The sequence below is a fragment of the Eulemur rufifrons genome, chromosome 14 (genome assembly GCF_041146395.1).
Source record: "Eulemur rufifrons isolate Redbay chromosome 14, OSU_ERuf_1, whole genome shotgun sequence".
Classification (NCBI taxonomy): Eukaryota; Metazoa; Chordata; class Mammalia; order Primates; family Lemuridae; genus Eulemur; species Eulemur rufifrons.
This window is the reverse complement of record NC_090996.1, coordinates 12487439-12505596: the sequence shown is the minus strand read 5'-3', so window position 1 is coordinate 12505596 and position 18158 is coordinate 12487439. Positions and strand designations below refer to the sequence as shown.

General features: G+C 38.1%; 1 protein-coding gene and 1 pseudogene across 2 annotated transcripts in view; one reads left to right on the top strand and one right to left on the bottom strand.

Moving 5' to 3' along the window:
• Positions 1–18130, bottom strand: part of USP42 (ubiquitin specific peptidase 42) — a 34656-nt gene extending 16526 nt beyond the window's left edge. For both annotated transcript variants that reach the window (XM_069485796.1, XM_069485795.1), the window contains exons 1-7: positions 18089–18130; positions 13303–13552; positions 10996–11196; positions 5358–5468; positions 3155–3257; positions 1699–1766; positions 892–962 (exon numbers count right to left, since the gene is read on the bottom strand). In XM_069485796.1, coding sequence (XP_069341897.1) covers positions 892–962; positions 1699–1766; positions 3155–3257; positions 5358–5468; positions 10996–11196; positions 13303–13543 — 795 coding nt within the window. In that variant the 5' untranslated portion in view covers positions 13544–13552; positions 18089–18130. The remainder of the gene's footprint in view (positions 1–891; positions 963–1698; positions 1767–3154; positions 3258–5357; positions 5469–10995; positions 11197–13302; positions 13553–18088) is intronic.
• Positions 5026–5115, top strand: LOC138394930 (U6 spliceosomal RNA; annotated as a pseudogene).
• Positions 18131–18158: the final 28 nt, after the last annotated feature.

Sequence of the window (18158 nt, the reverse complement as noted above, 5' to 3'; positions counted from 1 at the left end):
ATCTAAAACATCTAAAGAGGCTGCTCACTGCAGCTTTACTTAAAATAGTGTAAAACTAGAAGCAAACCACAAATCTACCAACAAGGATTTAGGCATATAAATTACGGTCTATCCATTTTCTGGACCACCACACAACTGCCCAAAGAACATACTTATGCAGAAAGGTCTCCAAGCAGAATTAGATGCACATAGCAAGTGGCCAAACAAATGTTAGGCATAATCTCATTTTTAAAAAAGTAAACAATATATTTTGAAGTAATATATATCAAACCATTAAACAGGAGTTTAGAAAGCACGAACAGCAAGACAGTCTCTAAAGAATAATGGCCATCTATGTTTGGCTAAAACAGGCACCAGAATCTGGCTTTGTTAAGATTTATTAAGTGAAAAGTCAAAGGATGACTTTTTCTTTTTTTTTCACACAGGGTCTCATTCTGTTGCCTGGGCTAGAGTACAGTGGTGTCAAGATAGCTCACTGCAACCTCAAACTCCTGGGGTCAGGCGATCCCCCTGCCTCAGCCTCTTGAGTAGCTGGGACCTCAGGCACATGCCACCATGCCCAGCTGATTTTTTCTATTTTTAGTAGAGATGGGGCCTTGCTCTTGCTCAGTTTTGTCTCAAACTCCTGACCTCAAGTGATCCTCCCACCTCGGCCTCCTTGAGTGCTAGGATTATGGGCATGAGCCACTGAGCCTGGCTGTTTTAAGTGTTTTTTATAACGGCTGCTACAAAGTTTGAATAATCACCTCCAAATAAAATTTTAGCACATTAAATTTTGCAATTCATATTCTTTAACAAGTGTAGTCTAACTTATAAATGAACTATAAATACAAAAAGTTATATAAAATGACATTTTTTAAACTTAAACACCATAACAATTACCAAACTTACCTTTATCTCCAAGGTTATATCGAGATATGGATCAAAAGTATCTGAAACGCCCTTGCAATTTAAACATTTGACTGAAATAAAAATCAAATGCAAAAGATAAGCAAAGTGTAATCATTACAGCAACACCAACTATTGAAATGACAAAATGACAAGTACTACTTCCAAACTAAAAATTAAAACAAAGTATAATTTTTCTCTGATCAGATTGGACAAAAAAAAATTTTTAATACTACACACAATGTGGTAAAAGTGTCATGAATTTGATCCCTCATATGCTACTGGTTGGAATATAAATTGGCATAACTTCTTGGAAGGAAATGACAGTATTAAAATTTAAAATACACACACCCTATGATCCAGAAATTCTAAGACTAAGAATTTATCCTCCATACGTACTTTTACATAGATATAAAGGTATGTGTACATGGATGCTCAATGAAGCACTGATGGTAAAATAACAACTGCAACAAAATAGAAGCAACCTAAATATCCATCAATAGGGGACTAAAATAAATCGAATACCACTGTAACTGTGAAAGACTGTGTTCAGCCTATGTGTGCTGTAATGCAAAAAGATTGCTAATATTAGGAGAAAAATGAAAGCGATACACATAGTATGGTCCCGGTTTGCTCACACATAGGAAACGACTGGAAGGATAAACTGGTACAGGGGTTGCCTTTGGGAAGCGGGATGGGAGTCTGGGCTAGAAAAGAGATGTACTTTTCATTATTAACCCTTTCCTACTGTTTGCATTATTTTAAACTACATGCATGTATCACTTAATCAATTTGTAAACAAAAATTTACCTCTAGATCGCAGGTATCCTCCAAATATCTGACAAACAAATGTGGTGGCCTGGGTGTGTCTGTCCAATCTGAAAAATAAACAGTGATATGAGAAAAGAGTGCCCCAAAAACTACAGATGCTATGATCAGATTTTAAAAGCACGTACAATCCTCCAGGCACAGTGGCTCATGCCTGTAATCCCAGCATTTTGGGAGGCCAAGGCAGGAGGATCACTTGAAGCCAGGAGTTCAAGGCTAGCCTGGGCAATATAGCAAAATCCCAACTCTATAAAAAGTAGAAAAAAAATTAGCCGGGCATGGTGGCACACGCATGTAGTCCCAGCTACTCAAGAGGCTGACACAGGAGGATCCCTTGATCCCAGGAGTTCAAGGCTACAATGAGCTATGATAGCATCACTGTACTCCAGCCTGGGCAGTAGAGTGAGATTTAATCTCTTAAAAAATAATAATAATTAAAAAAATAAAAAGCATGTATGTTTATAAAAGAACAAGAATTCAAACAGGAGAGCCACAAAAATAAAAAGATAGTACGTGTGGCAGCTAGAGAATAGCCCTGCCTGACCAGAACACAGTGTTTGGGGAGTGGTAGGAAAAGAGGGAGCACAGCGGGAGCTATACTATAAAGGGACTTTGAAATCAAGGCAGGAATTTGGTCCTGAAGCACAAAGAAGACCCCTCGGCAGGCTGTGACCTGCGCAGGAGGATGGCTGGGGAAGGTAGGGTGTCATCCTCCGTGCTGAGTCTATCACCACCTAGACAATGAAGGCCTGGCCCCTTCCCAGTGCTGGGGCAGTGGGAATGCAAAGGGGGGTTTACCAGGTGTGTTTAGGCAACGGCAAGCAGGTTAGCACTTATCTAATTGTCTCCCCAGTCTTCCTCTTGAGTCTATATTTAGGTTTTAAGGAAAAAGCTATAGGAATCAGTAACTGACAAGAGATATAGATAGAAGCTGGAAACGAATACAGATTTCCAAGGCTAGGGGTCAACAAAGAAAATGTCAGGTAAAACTGAAAAGTGGCAGCAGCTAGTTTTAGATCTGCAGAGGTATGTTGATACTCAGAAATTAAATAACAGCAAGACTACTGTTCATCTCCTGACATCTATAATTGAGTAAATTCAAACTGTTATGGTAAGCATATCTTTTTACATTTTAACCATTTTAAAATAATGCAAATCAACTAGGGAAGAGACAGTGCACAACTAAAAGGTAAAGCAAACAAGGATCTATGAACTTTCAACATAAAAGGCAAAACAGCCAGGCACAGTGGCACAGGCTCATAGTCCCAGCTACTCAAGAGGCTGTGGCGGGAAGACTCCTTGAGCCCAGGAGTTCAGGACCAGCCTGGGCAATACAGTATGAATCTGTCTCCAATTAAAAAAAAAAAAGAAAAAAAAAAAAAACAGGCAAAACTGAATTTTGATAACCAGAGACACAATGACTGATAATTGTACTTACTTATTGCTGCCATTCAAGCAGGCTTTTTGCATAGCATCAACAGTGTATTGAAGAAATTCGTGGGCATCTTCTTGGTTTCCAAATCGGAAATGCCTAGCTATACCTATAAAATTTAAGTAGGGACAGGGCTTTATCATTACATATAATAAGCCTAGGCTATACCCCCCAAAATATATCTTATAATATAGTGGTTAGAAACCCCTCGTATGATTATCTTATGAGGAAACAGCACTAACATAAGCTACCCTGACAACAGCCAGGACCACGTCCTTTAGATCATTAAGAGCCCACAAGGGCTAGAGCTTTTGAGAGTCCTGGGAGTAGCCACAGAGTAAGACTCTCTTTAGAAAGATAATAAAATTATAAATGAATAAATTCAACAGGGGCCATATTGTCTCAAAAGTGTGCCCAAAATCTTATGCTGGTGCACATATTTTAAATTAGTGCTAGATCTCCATAAGAGAATCCACGCAAAACAAACATCCAAAGCTATCTGAATTCTATCCCAATGACCCACAGAACAAATTATATTCTAAGATGCATAGTAATATTTCAGTACTATTTGTAATTGACTAAGCAGCTGTAAGACCAAACTATTAAAAAATTATAAATAAAAAACATTAAAAAATATAAGCAACATCACAATAAAATACATTATATATTAAATTTTATGTGTATGAATGTATAAAAATATATACCAGCTTGAATCAAATGAAATTGTCAATATTCCACCAGTTTTGACCTCCAAAAATGACAATTTCGTGATTCAACTGTGTGTGTGTCAGTGGACATATGTATACACACACACACACACACACGCACGCACACACAAAATGACATTTTCTTGAAGAATAGATTTCGAAATTATTGCCCATAACCTGCTATATATGTATATATAAACATAAATCTGTGTATAAATAATCAAAACCTACCCTGGCTAAAATTCTGCCAGGCTCTAACAATGCTTTAAAGATTTTTGCACTGTCTCTTGTGGCCTGTCAATAATGCCAAGGACTAATATAACACCTCTTTTTTTTTTTTTTTTGAGACAGAGTCTCACTCTGTTGCCCAGGCTAGAGTGAGTGCCGTGGCGTCAGCCTAGCTCACAGCAACCTCAAACTCCTGGGCTCAAGCAATCCTCCTGTCTCAGCCTCCCGAGGAGCTGGGACTACAGGCATGCGCCACCATGCCCGGCTAATTTTTTCTATATATATTTTTAGCTGTCCATATAATTTCTTTCTATTTTTTTAGTAGAGGTGGGGTCTCGCTCTTGCTCAGGCTGGTTTCGAACTCCTGAGCTCAAACGATCTGCCCACCTCGGCCTCCCAGAGTGCTAGGATTACAGGCGTGAGCCACCGCGCCCGGCCTAATATAATACCTCTTTAATCGTCAGCAGCTTTTTAGGCAACAGGATTATAATTATGCACCCCCCAATTACCCAGCTAGAGGCCAGATTAAGCGTTATAGTTTTTTTTAATTTGTATGCCTTTATTCCAACTCAATTAAGATGATATAAAAGTTTATTTCAAAAAACAAAGAAAGTGCATAAGAAAATTTCATGCAATCTATTGATTTAAAATTTAAAAACAGAAAAAGTGAAATTTATCCACAAATTTGCTAAGCTATGAGTTTAAGTTTTTCTTTAAAAGTACAATTAACTTTATTTTGACAATTCCAATCACTATGTGTAGTATAATATTCACTCACCAAATTAAAACTAATTAGAAACTATCTAAAGAAACCTGTGGGACAACATCAGAGTATTACTCAGCACAGAAATCCAAATATCTGGGGAAAAAAATATTGTAAAACTTACCAATGATTTTATTAAGATAAATTGAGTTTAAAATAATTTAAAATTTGCTTATATTGTGCTTGCCTCAGCAGCACATATACTAAAATTGGAACGATCCTTGGCCCCTGCACAAGGATGACACGAAAAAAAAAATTTGCTTATATTAAACTGGATACTGTTTTCTTTATTATATTGTCATCTTTTGCTTTAAGGTTTCAAAATGAGTTCATACAACAAAATGTTTTACTAAAAATTTGTTATTAATTACAGACCTATCCATGTACGATAAAATGCATTTATTTGTTTTGTAATACACAAGGGGTTCTTTTTTTTTACCACTTAAGCCATTAAGACTAATTAATATTTAGCTAATAAATATTAATATAAGCTACTACAGTTAGTACTTACGCCGCATCTCATTGATGACAAACATTGGTTTAATAACGTCCCCAGGATTATTGAGTGCCTGGGTAATATGCGCTTGCATTGTGCACATCATACAAAATCCTTCTGCATGACCTGAAAGATAATAGATGATAATCATCCAAATTAGCAAAATATGACTATTTACACACATCAAGGTAAATTATAAATAAGGGGCACACACCTGAAATGAAATAATAACTGTTACTATGTACATGCACTGAGTTATCTACCTTTAATTATTTTCATTTAGTTCTCTAATAAACCTAAGTGTATACTGTCTCTATTTTACAAGAGAAGAAAAAAGCTCAGAGAGTTAAAAATTTGTCCAATGTCAAAGAGTTATGTGGCAGACACATAATCAGACTCAAATCATATTCTTTATCATTTCAAAGCCTGTGCTCTTAGCTACTCTCTACACTGGAAAAACAAGATTCTTTTTTTTCCTCATACTACCATTTGTCTCAAATAGAAAAAGAATGTCTCCCATAGCAGAGGTTAGAAATCTCTGTGTAAATAATCTGGCTTTGTAAATAATCTGGCATTGTTGGCCACAGACGGTGGTCACTATTCTTTTTCTTTTTTCTCGTATTCTTTTCTTTTTTTTTTTTTAAACAACTTTTTAAAAATATAGGCTGGGCACAGTGGCTCATGCCTGTAATCCTAGCACTCTGGGAGGCTGAGGTGGAAGGATCTCGCTTGAGGTCAGGAGTTCGAGACCAGCCTGAGCAAGAGCGAGATCCCGTCTCTACTAAAAATAGAAAGAAATTAGCTGGACAACTAAAAATATATGTAGGAAAAATTAGCTGGGCATGGTGGCACATGCCTGTAGTCCCCGCTACTTGGTAGGCTGAGGCAGAAGGATTGCTTAAGCCCAGGAGTTTGAGGTTGCTGTGAGCTAGACTGATGCCACGGGCATTCTAGCCCAGGCAACAGAGCGAGACTCTGTCTCAAAATAAATAAATAAATAAAAAAATCATTCTCAGCTCATGCTAAGTGGTGCCACTGGCATCTAGTGGGTAGAGGCCAGGTATGCTACCAAATACCCTACAAAACACAAGACAGCCCCCCATAACGAAGAATTACCCAGCCCCAAACGTTAATAGTACTGAGGTTGAGAAACTCTGCCTTGGACTAAAGGCTGCTCAGACCTACTTAATAAAGCTTAAAACTCCTTGAAAGGATCAAACTATTTCCAATTAACTGTGTCCCACAATAAAGCTCAAAAATATTTAAGGGAATAAAAAAATTCCAGCACCAAACAATATAAAATTCATGATGTCTAACATTCAATCAAAGAGCATAAGACATGCAATACCAGTAATAAGGAGAAAATAAACAGAAACAGACCCAGAAATAACACAGATAATAGAATCAAAAGACAATGACTATTAAAAAAGATATCATAAATATATTCATATGTTCAAGGAGGCAAAAAATGCAAGAGCACTTTAAGGAGAGACATAGAAATAGGTCCAAATCTACTTCTACAGATGAACCATAGGATCTATGAGATGAAAAATACACCAGGTGGCATTAATAACAGATTAGACACCACAGAAGAAAAGATTGGTGAACTTGAAGATATTCCTTATGAATAGGAGATATCCATAATGAAACATAAAGAGAAAAAAAACCTCAAAATAACACCACAGCATGTCAGTGAGCTGTGGGACAATTTCAAGTTGACCCTAATGTACATATAATTGGAGTCTGAAAGTGAAGGGACAAAAACAAATATTTTAAGAAATAATAATTATCTACAAAGAGAAAGCACAAGGGAGGTTTTTTAGGGTGATGAAATGGTTTTGTACCCTGACTGAACTGATTGTTTATATGAATCTATACATGTATTAAAATTCAGAGAACCCTTCACCAAAAAAGTTAATTTTACTGTAAGTGTAAAAATAAAAGTTTTAAAAAATTACTGAAATTTGTCCAAATTTGATGGAAATAGTAAATGCACAAGAACCTCAACAAACCCTAAGCAGAAGAAACAAGAAGAAAACTACACAAAGGACCACTCAATCTGCTTACAACCAGAGATAAAAATCTTAAAAGCAGCTAGAAATAAAAAATATTACATATATAGGAACAAACGTAAAACTGACAATAGGCTTCTTGTAGGAAGCAACAAAGGCCAGAAAACAGTGGAGTAACATCTTTCAAGTATTAAAACAAAAGCAACGTTGACACAGAATTTTATACTCCATGAAAATACAAAAGATGAGTCCCAGCTACTCAAGAAGCTGAGGCAGGAGGATCGTTTGAGCCCAATAGTTTGAGGTCACAGTGAGCGATGATCATGCCACTGTACTCTAGCCATGGCCAGGGCAACAGACTCTTGTCTCAAAAAATATATATATATTGTTTAGGGTCAATTCATATCAAATTGATTTGTAGATTCAGCACAATCCCAATCAAAATCCCAGGAAGCTTTTTTTTGTAGAAATTGACAAACTGATTCCAAAATTCATTTGGAAATACAAACGACCATGAATGGCCAAAACAATTTGGAAAAAGAGCAAAGTTAGAGGACTAAACTGATTTCAAAACTTGTAAATCTATAGTATTCAAGACACCATGTTATGGTGTCAAGATAAACAATGGACCAGTATAACAAAATAGAGTCCAGAAATAGATCTATATGTATATGGTAAAATGATTTTTTTTTTTTTGACCCAGGCTAGAGTGCTGTGGCGTCAGCCTAGCTCACAGCAACCTCAAACTCCTGGGCTCAAGCAATCCTACTGTCTCAGCCTCCCAAGTAGCTGGGACTACAGGCATGCGCCATCATGCCCGGCTAAATTTTTCTATATATATTTTTAGTTGTCCAGCTAATTTCTTTCTATTTTTAGTAGAGATAGGGTCTCGCTCTTGCTCAGGCTGGTCTCGAACTCCTGAGGTCAAATGATCCGCCCACCTCAGCCTCCCAGAGTGCTAGGATTACAGGTGTGAGCCATCGCGCCCGGCCATGGTCAAATGATTTTTGACAAAGGTGCAAAGATAATTTAGTGGAAACGGATTATCATTTCAACAAATGATGCTCGAACAATTGGATATCCATACGCAAACACATGAACTTTTCTATTCTTCATATCACAAACAAAAATGAACTCAAAATGGATCACTGACCCAAATATATAAGCTACAACAGTAAGACTTCTAGAAGAAAATACAGGAAAAATCTTTGTGACTGCCAGTTAGGTTAAGATTTCTTAACACAGCACCTAAAGCACAATTGATAAAAATAACAATGAAATGGAATTTCTCAAAATAAAAAAAAAAAACACAATCTTTAAAAGACACTGAAGAGAATGAAAAAACAAGTCCGAGTCTATTTTATAAAAGACTTACATCTAGAATATATAAAGAATTCTCAAAACACAATAAGAAAACTACCCAGTTTTAAAATGGGCAAAAGAGGTCTTTTTCCACTCATGGACACTAACCCATTCCACTCTCTCTGGAATGTAATATTAAAAAAGTAATAAAATAAATAAAGATATTGAAAACTTTTTTAATATTAGAGAAAAAAAGAAAAAAAATGGGCAAAAGACCTGAATAGGCATTTCAGTGAAGCAAATATACAAACGACAAATAACCACATGAAAAGATGTTTAGCATCATTATTCATTAGGGAAGTAAAAATCAAAACCACAATAAGATACTACTGGGGAGGAGCAAGGGCAATATACGTAACCTAAACTTTTGTACCCCCATAATATGCTGAAATTAAAAACAAAAACAAAAACATACTACTATACTACATACCTATTAAAATGGCTAAAATTGAAGACTGACTACACCAAAGTATTGGTCAGGATATGGAGCAAATGGAACTTTCATTCACTGCTGGAGGGAATGTAGAACACTGAAATCCCTTTGAAAATAGTTGAGAAGTATCTTAAAAAGTTAAGCACATGCCTAACACAGGACCAAGCCATTTACCCAAGAGAAATGAAAACATGTCCTAACAAAGACTGGCTTGCAAATGTTTATTGCAGCCTAATTTGTAATGACCCAACATGGGAAATAACACAAAAATCCATCAATAGGTGAATGGAGAAACAAATTGTGATACGTCCATACAATGGAATACCACTCAGTAATAAAAATGATCTATTGATACATGCAGCAAGTAGAATAATGCCGAAATAATTATGCTGGATGAAAGAAGCAAAATAATAAGAATATACACTGTATAATTCCACATAAGCTGCATTCTAGAAAATCCAAGCTAATCTCTAGTAACAGAGAAAACATAGTGGTTGCCTGGGGTAGAGGGGATGAGAGATGGGAGAAAAGGTAGAAGGGGTGATTTCAAAGCGGCAGTAGGAAGCTTTTGGGGGTGATGAATATGTTCATTATTTTAATTGTGGTGACAGTTTCACAGGTATATACAAATGTCAAAATGCATCAAATTGTATACTTAAATATGTATAATTTATTATGTACCAATTGTACCTTAAAGCTGGGAAAAGAGAGAAAAAGTGAAAACTACCAATAGCGTAACACCAGGAGCTTCTGAATTATATCTTGGTCCTCCCTCTTGCTGTCTTGGCCAGTGCTGGGTTTTCATCCACACCCTACTTTCATTAAACGCAAAAGTGATAGGAAAACTGTCTGTGGAAAATGAATTATGGACTTAGGGAGAAAATGAGGGCAAACAGAACTTTCATTCTTTAATTTAAAACCTCTGGGCATAATAATAAACATCTCTAGGTGGTGAGATTCTAGGTGATTTTTTTTTTTTTCTGGGTTCTTTAAATTTTTCTGTACTTTCCAAATTCTTTAAAGCATTACTTTGCTCTTTGAGGGGGAAAAAAAAAAAACAGTTTCAAAAGAATCAGTTAAAATTCTCCATTAAGAACTACTCAAAAAGAAACCAAGTTTTTCATCCTAATAAAATGAATAGTACCAGAACATACACACATGAATTTGATTAATTTAGATCTAATTAATTTAGATGAAAGAACAGGGACCCTCCATTTATAAAAGATGAAGGATATTTATGATATATGTAGAAGGTCAAAAACTCAAAAGCCCATGTTCTAAATTTTGAATTTTGATAGTCAACCACTGCATTGGTTTCCATTTAATTAAAGACATTTTAGTAAGTTTTAACTGATTTCCTGACCTGTGGTTTGAAGAGGGAGCTCTCAAATGGTAAGAAAATCCTGCATGAATTCTAGGAGGCTGGAGGCAGCAAGCAGAGGGTTCCTCTCCTCTAAGGCTTATAAGCCTATAAATGAATCAAGCCTTCCAACATAGGACGAATGGCAGGAAGGGTAGGATGTCTTAACCCTGCTTGTCCCAAGTCGTTAGCATCATTTATGTCACTTACTTTTTTTTCGTAAGTGGAGAAAACCAGCAGAGTTCAGAAATGACAAATGTTGATAAAATGTTTCTTTTTAAATAACTTCATGGGTCAAATTAGGTACAAAATGCCTTTTATGCAACCTGAATACAAACCATAAGATTCTTCCTCCTCAGTTTCTAAAAGAATAACTTCTTAGTCATATAATTCTTGGCTTAATTCTTCACTTTCATTTCAGAAAAAAAATGAAAGTAGGTTAGCATACCACAATACTACAAAAATATCATAACACAGAACACTTACATGTCTTGGAGTGTTCATGTGATAGCATATAATTGGCGAGAGGTGGCGTGTAAGTTAAACACTGCAATGCTGCATTGGCAAAACAGGTATTGCCCAAATTCTGGAGCCCAGCTCCAACTCTATGAGTTTGTTGCCACTTAAGACAAATCTTCTCAGATGGGAAAAGAACCTTCTGTGGAGGAGCAATGCCATCACCTAGGGCTAGAAAAATAAATAACAATCCTTTAAAAACAAAGCTTTGTATACTACTGAAGCTAAATAAATAGCAACACTCAAACCTGAATGTGAACAAGATTCTAAATCTCACTGCCAGCTAAATACAGAGGAGAAGACACATTTTAAAAGACAGAATCCAGAATATGAGAAACTTTAAATGATTTAGTTTCTTCAAAAAATTGCAAGGACAAAAAGGGGAGCACATTACAGATTAAAAGAAACTTAAGAGACATATCCACCAAATGCAAAGCGTAGATCTCATTTTGATGTTGCTTTGAACAAACAATTGCTGAAAAAAATATCACAACCAGGGAAATATGAACATTGACTACATTTTTAACATAAAGACATTTTTAATTTTTAGAAAATAATCTTTTAAACATACAACACTAAAATATTTATAGATGAAATATGAAGTATTAGATTTGCTTTAAAATAATAATGGAGAGGGTAAGTAGGTGGAGGTATAATTGGCCATGAGTTGGCAAATATCAAAGCTGGTTGATAGCTACATGAGAATTCACTATAATAACACTCTTATATATCTACTTGAAATTTTTCATAAACAGTTGTAAAAATAAACGCCACAATCAATAGAAAGTTCAGGGTAGGTCAAGTCCCTATAACATCTGCTATGGATGCTAATTCAGTACCACCACTATCACCATCCTCCTCACCATCACCTCACGTACTGAGCCCTTACAAGGAGTCACAGAGTCTCAATCCTAATGGTTGGTACTGACATCATCCCCATTTTATCACAAACGAAACAGGCTTTGAATTCAGGCTGTCAGGTGCCACTATAAACACCTGTAAATATACTATACTATATGTGACCTAAAAAGGTTTTCTCTATTTCCAAGACATATACACAGATTTATGTATACTAACAGGACTCAGGTGAAGCTCAAGAAACAAATTATTTAGGAAAGTTCAAAATCATCAATAGCAAGACTAATTTTTCAAAGGCTTGCCAGTTCCTCAGTGCTACACAATGATGAGATGCTCTACAGATGATTCTCTATTTTAATAGAAATATTAATGGTTACTTAAGTATGCAAAGATAGGCTTTGGCTTGGTGGGGAATGGAGAGCAAAATTAGGAAAAGAGAAACGAGTCCATGGAGAATGGGACAAGGATTCTAAAAAGGGGCAGAGCAGGGAGATGTGAGCTAGTCCTAAGCAACACAGAGAGAAAGGAGCCCCAGCAACATGATCAAAGGCCGATGAAGCCAGTGGAGAAAAGGGTCCTGTGGGAAAGTCTTGCAGGTCAGGAGCCAAAGGACTTTAAACCACTGTGTGAAACATTGATTAAGTTGTGTTTCATGATATAAACTCTCCCTCAAAAAACACCTGCAGCAAACCACATCACCCACTCCCACATCACAATATGAAACTGACTAAGAGGACTCAAAACAATATGAGGATCAAATTATTTTAAGTCAAACAACATTCCAAGTAGGAACTAATTCTATTACCTTTGTTTGCATTTCAAATCTTGAAGTCTTCAAATCCATAAGTCTTAGAAGTACCAACTAAAAGTGTCAATGTCTCATTTATCTGGATGCGTTTCAACAAATGTAACCAATTTATATTATTTTAATAAGTATAACATTTAAATTATCTGCTCTTTCAAAGAGCTTTATTACTACAGTCAATTTTAACTAGAAAAAAAAAAAAGCTGGGTAGAGCCCATTTGTCAAAAGGCAACCATTTTTAAAAGACCATTTTTGAATTTTTAAAAGACAGACATCTACCTACTTAGGTAACTATAACAACTGCTGGTTAACTGACACGTTAATGTAATGTTTGTCTGTCTCAATTCACACCAAGATAAAGTTTATCCTTCAAAAAATTAGGCGTAAAAGAAACTACTAATATCCTAACAACTAAAAATAATCTATCCTGTTGTGATACATGTTAATCACGAACAAGTAACCGAGGAAAATGAAACTCATCAAGTAATGCAACTCTGCTGGCCACTCACGTGGCAACAGGCCTTGCCAAATAGGCCCCTCTCTGAAACTGCCCACCCACTGTCAGCATCTACACAGGAGTTTATGGCAGAGATTCTGTCTTTAAAAAATAGTACCTTGATCCTTTTGTGGTGACTGCTTTGACTTATCAGGTACAGATGAATTCGAATAAACTACAGCACCAGGTACTGGTCCTAAAGAAAGTGTGTGATTTGAAACATCATTTAATGAAGACACAGCACCCCAGCTGGCAGAACTTGCATCCATGTCTTCAGGTGAGACTGCCTCAGAACTGCCAGGCTGATTCTGACAGGTTGATGGGTCTGCAGATTCAGAAGCTTTGTCAACTATGGTCATTGTTCAACTCTGCAAAAGATGAAAGCACACATTTGTTTCATAATGTAAGAAAAGTCATTATTTATCTACTATCAGATCCTAGAGAATTATTCTAGTCATTTTAAATTATTTTCAAACATATCACCCAAATATAAAAACAACAGTATTTTCTAACACTTTTGTAATAATTTCCTTGGGACACTGTGCATCATGCTAATCTAAATATATCAAGAATTTTTATTTTAAAATCGTCAATGAAGTATTTGATTAGAACTTCTCATTCTATTCCATTTACCCTAAAAGTCTGATATTTCAGCTTATAATCAGACACTTTAGTTTCCAACTCTATTTGTCAAGTACCTATTTTTCCTTCTGACTGCTTAAAACCAGAAACATACACACCGAGACACCTGACTAAATCTTCAATTCATATGTACTTCCTCAGGGAAAAGGACTGACTACATGAAGAGAAAATCTAGGCTTAATTTTGTGCTGAAAGTCCAAAATGACATTTTAGGAAATACATTTTTAAAAAAATTATAATTACAGAAAGTCTCATCTTTGAAATTCATTTTTCTGTAGAGGCTCATTTATATGGTATGTATTACTTTTAAATGTAACCTGTAAACATTACTGAAATCAAACTTGAACACAGATACATATTACAAAAGTACTTAATTCTAATTTTCTCTCTGAATCCTAATTTAAAATCTCAGGGCTACCACTATTTTCTGTGTGCTGTGTATTGTGTTAGTTGCTGAACATACATTAACTTGCTTCATTTTCACAATGAACCTACGAGAGACCAGACAGAATCCACAGGGTCTATAAAATGAAGCAACTGGAACTAGGAGCCAGGCTGAACAGTGCCAGCTGGGCTTCCTTCTGGCTATGCCACCTAGTCAACAGAGTACTTTTAGGAATATTTCTGAAATTGCCCAACAGCAGCCAAATGTAGATATGCCACTCTGTAGAAAATCTCTCAGGAGTGCGCTGACTGCCCACAGCACAACATCTCAACACCTAGACTTGGCACTGTCCGACCTAGTAACCTCTCAGAACATTCCCCATGTTGCGTTCTCGCTGGACTGAATTCGTTTCTTGTTCCTGCTCTCTCCAGGCTCTGCACATGATGCTCTTTGCCTACTCTTTTCCATCCCTGCACCTTCAAGCCAGTTAACACTGCCAGTTCTTAGTTTAGAATTCACTTCCTCTGGACACTTTCCTTGACAACCTCCTTCCCCCAAGATTGGTTTAGAACTCCTCCTAAAAGCTCCCACAGCGCCCTTGGGCTGATGTCTATGGTAGCCCATCAGCATTTACGCCACATCTGTTTTACTTGTTGCTCTATCATGTTCTTATTTATATCCCCTGACCTGGTACAGAGAAAGCTTCCCATACATGTGTTAAACAAATGAATGAACAAATTCTGGAAACAGGAAGCAACTAGCATTCGCTTTTAGCACCAGCTTGTACTGAGTGACTTCTATACAGTATCTCATTTAATTCTTTAAAAACTCTGAACAGCAGCCTTTAAAATTTGTTTTAAGAAATATTTAATATACTGTAAAGTACAAACAAGTAATTATCCATACTGTGAAGCATGGATAATAAAATACCCATGTACCTGCCACTTCAATAAGGATTATCATGCACTGACTGCTCACAATAAGTTTGTTATTTTAAAAGCTTCAATTTTATTTTTTGTAATTTTTTTTTTTTTGATACAGTTTCACTCTGCCACCCCAGGTAAAGTGCAGTGGCATGATCAAAGCTCACTGCAACCTCAAACTCCTGGGCTCAAGAGAGCCTCCTGCCTCAGCCTCCCGAGTAGCTGGGACCACAGGCTTGCATCATGACACCCAGCTAATGTTTCTATTTTTAGTAGAGACAGCATCTCGATCTTGCTCAGGCTGGTCTCAAACTCCTGAGCTCAAGGGATCCTCCCACCTTGGCCTCCCAGAGTGCTAGGATTACAGGTGTGAGCCACCGCGCCTGGCTGGTAATTTTTAATTAAGATTACCACCCAAAAAAGTACAGCTTTAAAGTTTTTTGATTCTTATGTAGAAATAGAAAAGATGTGAGATATTACAGAACGAAGAAAAAAACTGAATTAAAATTTTAAATCAATTACAGATATATGATCCTCATCCACGAAGAAAGCTTGAGCTGTATCATCCAAATAAAGTTTATACTTTTCTCATCTAATAGTCAAAAGAAATTATGAAACAGTGTGGGGGGGACAAAGGAAAGAAAACAAAAGAGGAGGAAGAGAAGAAGGAAGAAGAAAGCCAAAAGAGAGTAATAAGAAAAGGTTAATCCAGCCTTATTTACAATAATATTAAATAGCAGAAACCTTGATTTTCCCAGGATAAACATCCCTTCAGGACAATCATTAACAAATGACCAAATAAAACCATTTTACTTGCTCCAATTACTTCTCTGAAGGGAAAAAAACTCTTAAATGAAAAAAATTTAAGGAAAACACAACTCACGTCATCAATAAACATACAGCATTATAATTTTGGAAAGATGAACCCAAACCATCCATTCTTCATTTGTATATTCAGCCATCAAGTATCAAACTCAATTCCATTTGCTACAGACATAACCTTTCTTGAAGTCAAACAATGTTGTGTAGGACTTAGGATTCATATGCTTATATGTTCTTTACTCTCAGCAAAGCTTTTTAAATATTACTGTTATAAATATCAGGACTCCTAAGCAACAATTCAATGTAAAGCTCAAATTTCTCCCAACATCATCTGATGCTATACACAAAGTTTCAAGAGCATGTTTTAAAAAAAAACAACAGTGCACAGTGAGGTGTGTCTGTAGTCTCCGATACTCCAGAAGATCACTTGAGCCCAGGAGTTCAAATCCAGCCTGGACAACATAGACAGCCCCCTTTTCTACCAAATAAAAAAATAATAAAAAGCAACAGCACAAACATGAATCAAGGTTGGATGTGTGTGGAGGAATGAGACTTCACAAGTGTTTCCTTTGCGTACTACAATCTCGTACCCAAAAGCCTTAAAATTCACAGTCCTTTATGTGGCATGTCTCCCTTGTGATGATCAAATGCTAGAATGCATTACTCTTTTTTCATTTTTAAAAGAATATCACTATCTAAACATTGTGGTACTCCACATACACTGAGGCAATATCAACACATTTAAAAGAAACTGTTACACTCGGTTTCTTCATAAACAATGTAATCCACGTTCTTGTAGCATTTCCATTTTAAGAGAAAAACACCCAAGCTTTAAAAAGACACAACCTTCATTTTAATATTTAAGTAAACAAAACAACTAGCCTTAAACTTTACAAACCAAATACTTACTGTAGACTTGAATCAATGGTATAGAAAAGAAAGTGAAACTGACCCTAATTAAAAACAAATTAAGTGAAACTGATTATTCATACCCCCTAGGCACATTGAAGGAGTAGTACAGTAAAAAGAGTAGAATTGTTTAAAATTTACAACTCTTTGAAAAATGTTAAGACTCTACAAAAAAATGTATGAGAACCTATAATATTGTTGTTACCTTGAAAAAGACCCTTTAACTAAACAGCTTTTCAAACAGTTTTACTATTATTTGAGTGTATTTATTTTAAATAACCAACATGCTTTCCCATTAACAAGCAAGCCCTAAGGCCACCGTGAATATAAGAGGTGTTCAACAAAAGTAATCTCAACTGCATTCATTACAGACAGGTTAAAGTCCTAGATTGTAAAACTTGTCCCGTCAAATGTTCATTTCAAACATCTGAAACTGATCCCCCCGCCTTCCAGGTAAGTTGTCTCTTCCTGCCCCGAAGATAAAGAACGTGACGGAGGCACACATGCTTTTGGGGACGCGCCGCCCGGCTCCTCCTCTCCCCGCGCCCGCCGCAGCCTCCCCTCGGGGTGCCGCTCCGCCCGGGCTGCCGGCGTGGGCACCTCGGACACTCGGCGGAGGAGCCAGGTGTTCGGCCCCGCCAGGGCAGGCCGAGGAGGGGGCGCCCGGGGTGGGAAAGTTTGTCTCTCTGTTAGGGATGGAGTGGGGGTGGGGAGGCGAGCCCGGAGCTCCGAGGGGCGTTCAGGGGCGGGAGGTGGCAGCCACGCGGGGGGCGGCGGGCGGGCCGGGCTCCACGGTCCGCGGCCAGCACACGCCCACCCAGGCGACCCGAGCTGGCCAGGCCGCCCTGGAGCCTCCCGCCAGCCCGCCCGGCCCACGGGCCGAGGGGGCGGGCTGGGGCCGGGTGGGGGTGGGAGAGCAGTGTCCATGGCAACCGGGGGGCCCGGCCTCTCCGCGCCGCCCCGTGCTCCTGGCGCCCGACCGCCGCGGCCACCGCCCCCTCCCCAGCGGCCTGGCCCGGCCGGGCGGTGCCGGCGCTGCCCCCGGCGCGGCGGGGTCCCGGGCGGCCCGCGGCTGCGGAGGGGGCGGCGCGCGAGGGGCCGCGCCAGCCCCTCTCGGGCCGCGCTGGCTGAGGGTCGCCAGGGCCAGCTGCGGCCGAGGCGAGCTAGACGCTCCGCGAGCCCCACGCCAGCCTGCGGCAGGCGGGAAGGAGGCGGGAGCTTACCTGACCCGGCTCGGCGCTCGCTCCATCCCCCTCGGCCGCCGCTGCCGCCGCACACAGCCCAGCCGCCCGG